This window comes from Borostomias antarcticus (genome assembly GCF_949987555.1).
Source record: "Borostomias antarcticus genome assembly, chromosome: 4".
In the NCBI taxonomy this organism is placed as follows: domain Eukaryota; kingdom Metazoa; phylum Chordata; class Actinopteri; order Stomiiformes; family Stomiidae; genus Borostomias; species Borostomias antarcticus.
This window is the reverse complement of record NC_140237.1, coordinates 11,557,614-11,570,328: the sequence shown is the minus strand read 5'-3', so window position 1 is coordinate 11,570,328 and position 12,715 is coordinate 11,557,614. Positions and strand designations below refer to the sequence as shown.

Genomic DNA, 12,715 nt, shown 5'->3' with positions numbered 1-12,715 from the left:
GTTGTCCAGGAGGGAGGACGGACGCTGGCCAATAACAGACACCTGAGGAGAGGGTCTCAAAGCATCCACACACGCGCGCGCACACACATGCACGCGCGCACACACACACACACACACACACACACACACACACACACACACACACACACACACACACACACACACACACACACTAGGCTACTTGACTAATTAATTAATTCCTTTCTTTTCTCACTGTCACTCTTGATGATGATATGTTGAATCAGTCACAGCATTGAGTCTTCTGTGTGTTTAACAGAGCAGTGACAACACCGGACAGAAAAATCCCTGAGTCACCGTGCAGCAGTGGCTCAACACAGCAGGGCTGGACATCCAGGCTAGGAGAAGTTGCAGAAGGGCATTCTGGGTACTGTAGTAAAAAGTGGTTCCATCTTTCTTCTTTTCGAGTCATGGGGTCAGGAGTCACACCATACAATAATCCTTACAACATCAAGTATCTCAGGAAGAAGAGGTGTTCACCACAGTTACTTCTCAGAAACAATGTAGTTGAATATTCTATGTAGTTCTCTCTTATTCATACTAACTCAACTGATGAAGGCAGAGGGCCAGGCCAGAACAATGTATACACCATGCAGACTGGCCCCCGTGTGACCAGATATCAGCATCCCAACAACCATTCAAGATTTTATCAACCATTTTACGAGTTCTTTCCATGAGCGCAGTGGCCCCACTCTGTCTCTCTGAGGGGAGGGGCATGCTGTAGCCTATGATGTGTCTGGATTACTAATGTGTATTGATTAGTGGACTGAGTCAGGGAGCAGCTGAGAGCTTTAAAGGAAACTCTGGCAGAGCTCCCTCTCAGGACTGATAGCTCACTTTGTGGCCCCTGGGTAGAGAACCAAAAATACTTTTGTACCTGTAGCCATTGCATAAAAAAAAAAAAAAAAGCTAGCACAAGATGATGCACTTCGATCATGCATGGCATTTTGTCATGAGGCCCTCTTAGGAATTCTTATATTTTATGTTTGAGACTATAATGATACTGTTTTAAAGTATTTGTTTTGATGTCTTGTGAATCTGTATTGCTGTGATGTCTTGTTTTCTGGATTGCTGAATCTCCCATCTGCAGGACAAATTGACCCTTGGATACTACTAATAAAGAGACCTTGACCTTCACGGAGGCCAGGACAGATTTCTGGTGTTGCCGAAGCAATATTGCCATCTACTGGTCAGAGAGAGCTACAGCCTCTGGGACAGGGGACAGGGTGGCCTGGGAGATTAGGACAGAGCTCTTATGCACTCATAATATGACACTTAGTATGACCTGGAGTATTCCTGCTGGTTTCTGTGTAGCAGAGGTAGTTTGGAACAATGCTCCTGTGACAGCGAGTATCCCTGCATGCAACTGAAAAGCTTAGATCGCTGTCCGAAGACAGACAGGAGCACTCTGTGTGTGTGTGTGTGAGTGTGTGAGTGTCTGTGTGTGAGTGTCTGTGTGTGTGTGTGAGTGTCTGTGTGTGTGTGTATGTGTGTGTGTGTCTGTGTGTGTGTGTGTGTCTGCGTGTGTCTGTGTGTGAGTGTCTGTGTGTGTGTGTGTGTGTGTTAGTGTCTGTGTGTGTGTGTGTGTGTGTGTGTGTGTGTGTGTGTATGTGTGTGAGTGTCTGTGTGTGTATGTGTGTGTGTGAGTGTCTGTGTGCGTGTGTGTGTGTGTGTGTCTGTGTGTGAGTGTCTGTGTGTGTATGTGTGTGAGTGTATGTGTGTGAGTGTCTGTGTGTGTGTGTGTGTGTGTGTGTGTCTGTGTGTGTGTGTGTTTTGGCATTGCCGCCAACTAGAGATGTAACTGTATGAAAATTTCACATCACGATTATAGTGATCAAAATGATCACGGTTATCAGTATTATCACGGTTATCAGTATTATCACGGTTATCAGTATTATCACGTCACTGTTAGAATGTGCTGAAAATGTTCAAAAACTACTGATACACACACTGAAATCGTTTCACCATGTTTTATATTGAAAACCTCAAATAAAATTAGCAGCACTGCACTTTTTGTTTGTGTAAACATTAAAATAATGCATCTGGGAGACTGTAGTTTTGGTTGATGCTGGACAGTATTTACAGTGAGTTGTAGCATGGTAATCAAACTAGGTTTTAGTGATCATTTTATCGCGATACATTTAATTACATTTAATCACGGTTTATCACTAAACTGGTTATCGTTACATCCCCACCACCAACACTGTGTGATGTGTGTGTGTCTTACTGTGTGACAAATAAAGATGTAAAAAGAAAAAAAAAAATATATATATATAGCCTATATAGGTACGGGGTCACTGAATCACTCTGCTCCTGTTTTGTTTAGTGGTGCAAAACTCTTCCATCCACAGAGGAGCTTCATTCACTTGAAAATCTTTACAGTATGTTAACCTCAATTGACCTTTTTGTTCTGCTGTTCTACTCTCAGTATTTGAGTATTTTCACCTGGACCAAATGCAAAGTCTGCTCCTTTCCAGAACAAGAAGCCTATAATGTATGTATCTGTGAAGTACTTTGCTTGAGGAATATGAAGTTATTCTCAGATCTGCCTCAGAAGGCAATTTCTGAAAAGGAGAGGTAAGAATAGTCTGTAAAGTTGAGGGAGAAACTCCTTTATCCAATCTTTTCAGGTGATGGGCATATAAACCCCACAGAGTTTGAGTACTTTGGTAGAAACTCAATGAACTTTACAAACAGCCATTAATCTAGCTCTCTATACAGGCAACTTGAGCAGGCTGTGTCAAATGAAATCTGGAAGTTCAGAAAGCGCATCATACAGATGTAAGGAGCAAGTGGATGTATTCACTGCCTGTTTGGCTTCTAGAGTGTAGAAGTACCATTACATACATATTACCGTTATAATACAGTGCTTATAAAAGGTACTCACCCCCTTTTTTTTATTTTTTATTAGTGACACATTTTATTACAACATGGAATCAAACTGGATTTAATTTAATTTTTATTTCATCCCTGATAAACACTACAGTACAGTACAGTACTACTACACTATAATGTCAAAGTGAATTTGAGAAGCATGTACCTGAAAGTGTAGAAGCACCTTACTTTGGCAGCAATTGCAGCTATGCGTCTGTCTAGATCAGCTTTGTACATCTGGATGCAGCAATTGTTGCCAATTCTTCTTTGCACACATCTGGATGCAGCGATTATCATCAATTATTCCTTGCAAAATTGCTCAAGCATTGGATGGGTGCCATTGGTGATCAGCAATGTTTAATTCTTGTCACAGCTTCTCAATTGGATTGAGGTCTGCTGTTTGACTGGCCGTTCCAGAATATAGACATTTTGGTTTTTAAGCCACCCAGTGTGGCTTTGGCTGTACAGTCTTGGGACATTGTCCTGCTGAAAGATGAATCTTCTCCTTTTTCCCTCTATCTGTGTTTTCTAGTCCCTGCTGCAGAGTAGCATCCCTGTAACCTGATGCTGCCACCACCACAGTAGGGATAGTGTTCTTGGGTTGATGTGCGGTGTTCAGCTTGCGCCAAACATGACGCTTAGTGTTGAGGCCAAAAGTTCTATTTTAGTCTCATCATAGAATCTTCTTCCACTTGGACTCAGAGTCTCCAATATGGCTTTGGGCAAACTCTAGCCCAGATTGTATGTGATTTGTTTTCAACAAGAGCTTTTTTCTTGACACTCTTCCATAAAGCTTTGTGAAGAGTTATTGTTCTCCAATGCACAGTTCCTTCAATCTCAGTCATGGAAGACTGTAACTGCTTCAGAATTACCATAGGCCTCTTGGTGGCCTCTTTGACCATGGCCCGCCTGGCCCTGTTACTTTTTGAGGACAGCCTGTTTTAAGCAGATTCACTGTTGAGCATATTATCTCAATTTGTTTTTGTTTTTTTTATGATGGACTTGACTGTGCTCCGGGGAATGTGTATCTGGAATGCTCATTGGTCTTCATGGAGTAGTCTTAGTTTAAGAATGCACTAACTAACTGTGGGATCACCCAAGGACAGGGGTGAATTCATGTGAAATACCTCAATTGCACACAATTGGATTCCATTCAACTAATTATGTGACTTCTGAAGAAAATGTATTGTGCCGATGTTCAGATGTGTCAAGGGGGTGAATGATTGTGTAATCAATGATTTACTGTTTTTTATTTGAAATTAATTTAGAAAACTATTTTTTCACTTTGACATTATAGAGTACTTCATGTTTATCAGTGACAAAACCCTACATTGAATCCAATAATCCATGTTGCAACATTAAAACTCATGGTCTGTCTGCTGTGTGTGAATATGTTCATAGGGACTTTATAAATAACTACTGTGGTACTATTGTATGGGTCAACTACAGAAGATGTCAGAGGAGGAGGTATCTAATCTAATCACAGTGTGTGACTAATACCGCTTGAATCAGGCTGGTTGTTTACGGTACAGTGCGATGCAATGTACACTACTCTACCGGTCACAATCAGGTCTCTGTCAGCCTCTAATGAATTTCAGGCTGTTATAATTAGACCATCTCAACACAACACGGCAGGAAATCTACACTAACTGTTTGATCTTGCTCTTATCTCTCTATCTGATTGGATGCAACACAATCCTGCTATTTGTGATTGTGGTCGTAGTAGCAGCGTAGTAGCTCTGATCGTTTGATTTATCCGCAGTGAAATCAACTTGTTGGGAACATTGAGGTAGTGTTAGTCATGGTTCTTGTTGTTTTGAAACCATCTTACCCTGGCTAGCAGTGATGGAATGTGTGTGTGATCCCAGTCAAAGCTGCAGAGATGTGAGTAGCTGTGTGTGATAAATAAACCTAATGCAGGAGGTTACGATGGAATGCATCCTAATGCATACCACTAGACAGCATGCAAGCACATGCGCACGCACGCACAAACACACAACTTTTGAGGAATTCCTAATAGGTTCCTATAAAGGATCCATACAAAACATGTTTGTTGATATGAAAGCCCTCAGTTAATACAGTACATTCGTGGTATTCCTTCCAGCATGCCCTATAGCCTATATACAGCAGTCCCTAGAGTTCCCTATAGCCTATATACTGTACAGCAGAGAGAGAGAGAGAGAGAGAGAGAGAGAGAGAGAGAGAGAGAGAGAGAGGAGAGAGAGAGGGAGGCACCAGAAGGGCTTGTCATGCAGCAGTTTTCCAAAACAATGATCCTCTAGGGCCCCTAGAGGATATACCCTGCTCCTTCTCCAATCATCTAAACAGCAATTTCACACCTTCACATGAATCACAGCCCCTTCTTCCACATCCTGTCCTTCATAGCTCATGTGGCTGACTCTTATAATATCTCCATGGGTTGACTGTAGCAACAGAGGGTACCACCCCCATCTGAAGTGTAGGAGACATATGGAGACAGTGAAACGGACGTGTCTCATTTCACCCCAAGGCTCTAACAGTCTAACAAGAACTAGGCTGTTTGAAGTGGTTGTGCTTAAAAAAAATCCCCCTGATAGAGAATCTTGTTAGGGGCTTTAATTTAACAATGGGGATACAATGGTGTAACTTAATTAAGATGCCTTGGGGACATCCTATGTATCATCCCCCATAAAAAAAACAAAAACAAAGAAACAGATTACATCTATAAAAAGCTGAAGTTAGCTCAATAGAGTTTGTGTTTGAATCTCTATAATCTCTGTATGGAAATTTCTTTGGAATCGCTCTGAAATCATACCGCGGAAATGCACAATTTCTCTGCATTGAGTCAACTTGTACTGCAACCTGTATTCTTCATCAACAGAGGAACTAATACCTTCGTGTATAGTGGCCTGACTAAATGGATCTCTATCAAGCTTGTCCAGACCATGGACGTATGGTCCAGACAGAATGTAAGATCAGGATGGTCTCACTAGGCTAGGTCAAGGCTAGGTCAATACAGAACTCATGGCATTAAAACTTTTGAACTGAAATAGACTGTTTTATGGCCTTCCGCATGCATCCGCATGATTGTAGCTTATGAAAAAAAAACAAGAACCACAATGTTGTTAATGTCATGATGAAAACCATCTTGTCATCCCACACTAGCCCAACTCTAATTTTACATTTCAATGCAATGTATTTATTATTATAAGTTAATTAACCAGGTTAGTTGTTTGAGAACAAATTTACATATACTGTACATATTGACATCAAAACATAGCCTACTACTTTGAAACATGTACAGATTTCAATGACCACATGTTCAAATACAGTAGCTATTACACATTTACAATCTGATCAGTGGCTTAGTCTTGATCCAGTGGGGCATAAAACGGAATAACATTTTCTTATTTCTTGTAATTAATATTTAAGGCTAAGTCTAGGCCTATTACATTATCTTAAAGTCGCACTGAAATGAAAAAAGCATTCTGTCTCCTTTTGGGTCACATAATTGGTCATAGTGTTCACCTATTCAACGATGCCAAAGAAATTACTTTTTTTTACTTTTGTTGTAATCTTATATCAAAGTATATAATTTCTTACTTCCTGGAAAACGGTAGGTCACGTGCAATGATGACAACAGGTACCTTAGATTTTAGGCCAATAATCTCACGACATCCACCTGTCAATCAACGCTATCCTTCTATCGAATCTCTCTAAAGTTCTTAAAACCCGTCCACTTGTCAATGTTCCAATCAAATTCCTCTAAACATATGTCCCACCCTCATAGCTTGTTTGCGTCGGAAATACGTCAAACTACAGAAGTTAGATGATCTTGAGACGTCCGTTTCAGTGCGACTTTAAGGCTAAGTCTAGGCCTATTACATTACTCAAGCAGTGTAAAAAGACAAAGAGTGTGTAAAAGACAAAGAAACAATAGACAATAAATATACAGATAGAACCCCTCAGTTCCGTAAGGTGCTGTTTGGAAACCAAAATTGTTCTGTCTGGTCTGAAAAGTGTTCTGTGTATCTGGAAACCTTTTACAGATGGCTCCTCTACCGTTAGAAATGGTTCTATCACTCTTTTTATAATGTATGAAACACAATTCTGAAGTATCTTCACATTTATTTTATTCACACATTTAATCCTATTGACATGTTTAACACAATTATGTATCCAAAGGCCTATGGGTAATTAAAAAAAAAATCTAATTCTAATAATCCGGTTATACTGTACATACAAGTCTACATGCCATGTCAACAAATAAATGAAAAATAAATAAAACTGAAATGACTACGAATTCAATATCATCTTTCTCTTGTAAGCAAAGGCGTAGGTTTGGTTTCAACATTGGTAGGGACCATATAACAGTGTAGCCTGCATACACAATTTTTGCTGGGGAGGAGAGGTTAAACCTCTTAAATATTCATATATTTATGAAATTGAATAATACAGTGTTCTTTGTGTATTACATCCTGCCTGCTGCTGTATCTCTCCACTCTCTCGGTTGCTGCTGCGTCCCTCCACACTCTCTCAACTGCTGCTGTGTCCCTCCACTCTCTCTCTCTCTCTCAACTGCTGCTGTGTCCCTCCACTCTCTCTCTCTCTCTCTCTCTCTCTCAACTGCTGCTGTGTACCTCCACTCTCTCTCTCTCTCTCTCAACTGCTGCTGTGTACCTCCACTCTCTCTCTCTCTCAACTGCTGCTGTGTACCTCCACTCTCTCTCTCTGGACTGCTGCTGTGTACCTCCACTCTCTCGACTGCTGCTGTGTTTCAAACATAAAAATTATTTGATTAAAATTGAGATTTTCATTGTATTTTTAGACTGACATTCAACTCAATCATTCAAATTGATACATCTGTCCATTAGGGGAGTAACAAAATACCAGACATCTAGTAGGCAATACTAATTGTGAAATTCCACAATCCTGGATACCCAATTTGATACCATAGTTGGAAAAAATAAATCCCATGTACTTCAACATACACTATACTTTATTTAAAACACCCTCCGGCCAATATAGTGAGAGGAAAATTATGAGATTCCAGTTAGCAAGTATAAATTACGCTAATAACTGTAAGAAAACATGCTACACAGGGACAGGCTTGTACAAAGAAAAACAGACCTGAGTCCTCATAAAAGTAATGTTTATGGCTCTCACGGGCTGGCTAACCTCTAGATCAGGGTTTCCCAACCTGGGGTCCGGGCCCCCCTTAGGGGGGCGCTAACAATCGCAGGGGGGGGCGCCAGGCCCCAGACAATTTGAGGCCTTAATATTAGCTAGACAAAGAATCATGTTATTGACATGTCACACAGCAATTTTTACAAAATACATGATCATATCTGATGAAGGTCAAAAAGCCTTGTATTTACGGCACTACAATACCATATAAATTCAACAAATTAATCTGAGAATATAAATCGTGTCAACATTAATATTACTGCTACACTGGCGAAGCGCTTCATTGCACCATACAGCTGATGGAATTTGCACAATATGAACACACAGACTGGACGTTCACAGCAATTTAATTTTTTTAATTCTTTTTTTTTGGGGGGGGGGGGGGCGCAAATTCCATCAGGTGTAAGTTAGGGGGACTCTGGGACTGGACGGTTGGGAACCCCTGCTCTAGATAACGTTACCGTATGAGTATTCAGTTTCCCCTATAATTGTAACAAAGAACCCCTGTTAGGCTAAAACAATGTATTTATTTTTATATCAAAACTTGCGACTTTAATATCACTGACGTTTATTAGCATAAGTTAATGGGAGTTTAATATGGCGAAAATTAGCATCACGTTTTGAACAGACTGGGTTTCACAAAGCTATAGTAGCCCATCGGCTAGTATTCATTGCTGACACTAACGGTCATTAGTTGTGAGGACGCCATGATGTCCCATTCAATTAAATCTCTGGTGGGCAGCTAATGTATAATAATGTAATGGCTGCTGCTATCATAATGTTACAGGATGATAGAAGCCATCTTAACAGTTCGCTAGCTAGCCAGCTTATATCACCAGTTGATCATTTGCCACAATGGAAAGACAAGTGATGTTAATTTAGGTAACGTTAGTGGGATGGTACATTCACGGTGGAGGAAAGGGGTAGGCTAACGGTCTAATATGTAACTCCGAACATAATGCAAACTAACTCAAAATGGTACGGTCAATTCTGTGCTTCCAAACTATGGGAAGGCCATCTAAATGATAATATAACTGCACTCCAAAGATAATGCGAACATGGCTGCTTAAAAGTTGGCTCAAAATTTGGGCCTCCCAAAATGTTGGTAGGGACATGTCCCGACCGTCCATACGCAAACCTACGCCCTTGCTTGTAAGACTGACCAGCTTACTAAAATAAAAACACAACATCAATTCCTGGTTTCTGGATTTGACCTGAATAAAAATCTCTTTCCCACTACACCAAGCTGGGCTCGTACAGCCGAGCCCTTCAATCCCTCCACACTTTTTATTTTTAATCATCTTTACAAATTACTAACAAGCTATGCAACTCATTTAAGGTCCAAGTCCAAGTTTTTCATCTCACTATACTCTAGAGGGAACTGATTGAAGTCAGCCTCTGGGCTCCCTGAGAAAACTGGACAGTCGGCAATACAAATACAACAGTCTATTCACGCCCTTGAGAGAGATCCTGTTGTCAGTTGGACAGAGAATATAGATCTTGGCTCTACCCTTTATATTATGAGTCAAAGTCCTCGGCCCAGAATGACATCCTCGTACCGCCCAAGAAGACGAGAGACGGCAGAATTCCCAGAATTCCCATTCACCGTATATCAGTGTCAATTAATTGGTTCATAGTGTCAATTAATTGGTTCATAGGTCTACTTCCTTCTGGCTTCCGTGTTCAAAGATTCACATAAAAACATGACCCTGACGGTGATCGCCGCCAGAACCCACTGTGACTGTTACCGAAAATACGATACCTGCATAGCTCAGCGAAGCATTGACATAAAAGAGGAGGACACCCCTCTATTTTGAGCTTCTTAGTGCCGTCAGTGGGATGCATCCTGCCGTCACATGCTGGAACACCAGCACCAGGAACACAGGACCAGCTCCTTCAGCGTCTTGCGCAGCTCACGACTCCTGTAGGCGTAGATTAGCGGATCGATGAGCGAGTTACAGATGATGAGGATGAGGAAGAGGTTGAAGTGGTCGAAAAAACAGTTGCAGAAGGGGCTCTTGGGACAGGTGAGGATGAGGATGAGGTGGAGGAAGAAAGGCCCCCAGCAGAGGATGAAGACCCCGAGCAGGATGGTCAGAGTGACGGCGCCTTTCATGCTCGTGACCTGGCGCCGGCTCTTGCGGAACGTCACGATGCGCCGCGAGTGCATGTGCGCCAGGATGAACATGTGCAGGTAGAGCGCGGCGGTGAACACCAGCGTGATGAAGAAGAAGGTGACAAGGCACACGATGACGGCCTTGTCGGTGTAGTAGACGATGAAGAGCATACTGGAGGCGATGCTGGCCAGCCACACTAGGACAATGATGACCACGGCGCGCTGTGTGGTCATGATGCTGTGGTAACGCAGCGCGTAGAAGATGGTGATGTATCGGTCCGCCGCGATGGCACACAGGAAGGAGAGGGAGGATATCACGGAGCTGCAGATCATGATGTCGATGATGTTGTCCAGGTGCATCATTATATCCTGAGTGACCTGCAGCAGCCCCTGCTCGGTCAGGAGCATGAACAGCGTCTCCACCACGTTGCTGACACTCACCAGCATGTCGGAGACCGCCAGGCAGCAGATGAAATAGTACATGGGAGAGTGCAGGTTGCGGTTCTTGATTATGGCCAGCACCACCAGGATGTTCTCCGCTAGACTGATCAGACCCAGCGTCAGAAACAGTTCCTGGGGGATATAGACCTGCATGCAGTCGGTGGAGTTCTGCTTGCCGGCGCTGGCGTTGTGCGTGATGTTCTCCAGGTGGTGGTGCATGATGTGGTCCGGGCCTGCCTCTTTCGCACTGCGATGGGTCCTGTAAGGAACGATGGGGGTCTTATATCTTCAGCACCGCGCACTGGGGCTGAATGAGAAGAAAAAACAGTGGGGTGAATAACTCCTCTAGTAGAGGTTGAAGGGTCAAGAGATTCTTTAAAAAGCCTAATTAATCACTTCAGCAGACATTCCAGCCACTTAGACTAATTGTGACGGCAGTGTGCCAGATGCATTGCTGGTAGCCTACTACGCCATGTATGGCAGCATATTATATATAGTAGGCCTATCATTAGCATTACAATAGCAGCAAAACCATAGGTCTAACAACGCATTCGCCAATCGAACAGCAAGGCAACTTTCAGCATCCAAATTAACGATACTGTGAGAGCAGAGGAAATTGCACTCAATGCACATTGACGCACCTTGATGGAGTGAGAGTTTGATGTGTCTTGCATGAACGGCTTTCTTACATTCACTCCACTGATGAAAACTCTATAATCCCACTTCAACACAGAGCCAGGAGCTCGGCTGCGGGCAGATGTCCATTCATGTGAGACCTCTCTGGTCTAGATTCAACGGTTTTCTCACACACGCTTGGAGAAGGCGCGCGTATCCCACTCACTATTATTCCAAGAGACGGTATTCCGTGGCCAGTGCGCGCGGAGACAAATGTGACATTTGTGGGCCCAGTTGGACTAAAGTGTGTATGACCCGCCAGCTTTGAAACCTATCACAAGAACACAACTGACGGCGTGTTCTTAAACGAGTGCCTTCTAACTCCTCCTTTCTCATACAACCCGCATGATCCGAGACTGGTTGAACGCGTGATGCATCGGAAATATTTGACAAAATTACCATGGAAAATAGATTTGATGTATGAGTGCAATCTCTATCCAGACGTAATTACTTTATTAAAGTAGCCTACGTTTCACTAAACAAGTGCACAGTAAACATGATGTCCCGCAATATTACAGTAATCACCCCTTAGCAATTAGTTGAACAACCACTCTTATTCACAAGATTTCGCATAAACTAAGTTTTTACAGCTATTCTTGTGACCTCAATGCAGTTTATTTTTTTGTGCAAAACGGCAAAAACACAATTACAGGTTTGGTATTTAGCATCATAAGCCCTGTTGTAAGTTTATTTATGATAATATACAACGGTCCATATAAAAATTTGACAGACTGTACACTCTTGAGATATAGCCTAGTGCTTATTGCTCATGTCACAGCTAGTACACAATGTATCTCTATGGGTATATATATATATATATATATATATATATATATATATATAAATCAATTTGTGTGAATATGTATTTGAAATGAAAAGATAGATGGGAAAATATAATGTTCAGGAAAATATATACAACATTAACCAAACTAAACTGGGTAGACCTATGGAGGGCAGACCACGCTGTGACCCCCTGATCACCCCTTCAAGTCGGTCAGTGTAGTTTCCTCAAGCGGTGATTCAATCAATCAATCAATCAATCAATCAATCAATCAATCAATCAATCAATCAATCAATCAATCAATCAATCAATCAATCAATCAATCAATCAATCAATCAATCAATCAATCAATCAATCAAAGCTTTATTTGTATAGCGCATTTCATACCCAGAGGCAACACAATGCGCTTTACAGAGAACAAGGGAGGTGGGCATACGACCCACTCTCTACATATTTGAACAGATTTGAACTAGTTTTTAGGTTTAATTATCGTTTTAAAGTGACACAAGTCATGCCACGTGTCTCTTGATAACAGTCCACTCAAGAGGACCCGGTAGGTGAAACCAAAACGTCCGAATTTGACCACTACGTCCATCGGGTCGCTAACCGAGTAGCAGCTAGAATTTAACATTTTTTTGCCAAAA

General features: G+C 41.9%; 1 protein-coding gene across 1 annotated transcript; it reads right to left on the bottom strand.

Moving 5' to 3' along the window:
- Window positions 1–9,910: 9,910 nt before the first annotated feature.
- On the bottom strand, window positions 9,911–10,834 carry mc1r (melanocortin 1 receptor; the record flags this gene model as incomplete). The annotated part of the gene is made up of 1 exon (XM_084437321.1): window positions 9,911–10,834. One exon carries the CDS (start codon window positions 10,832–10,834, stop codon window positions 9,911–9,913), a length of 924 nt encoding a protein of 307 aa, XP_084293447.1.
- Window positions 10,835–12,715: the final 1,881 nt, after the last annotated feature.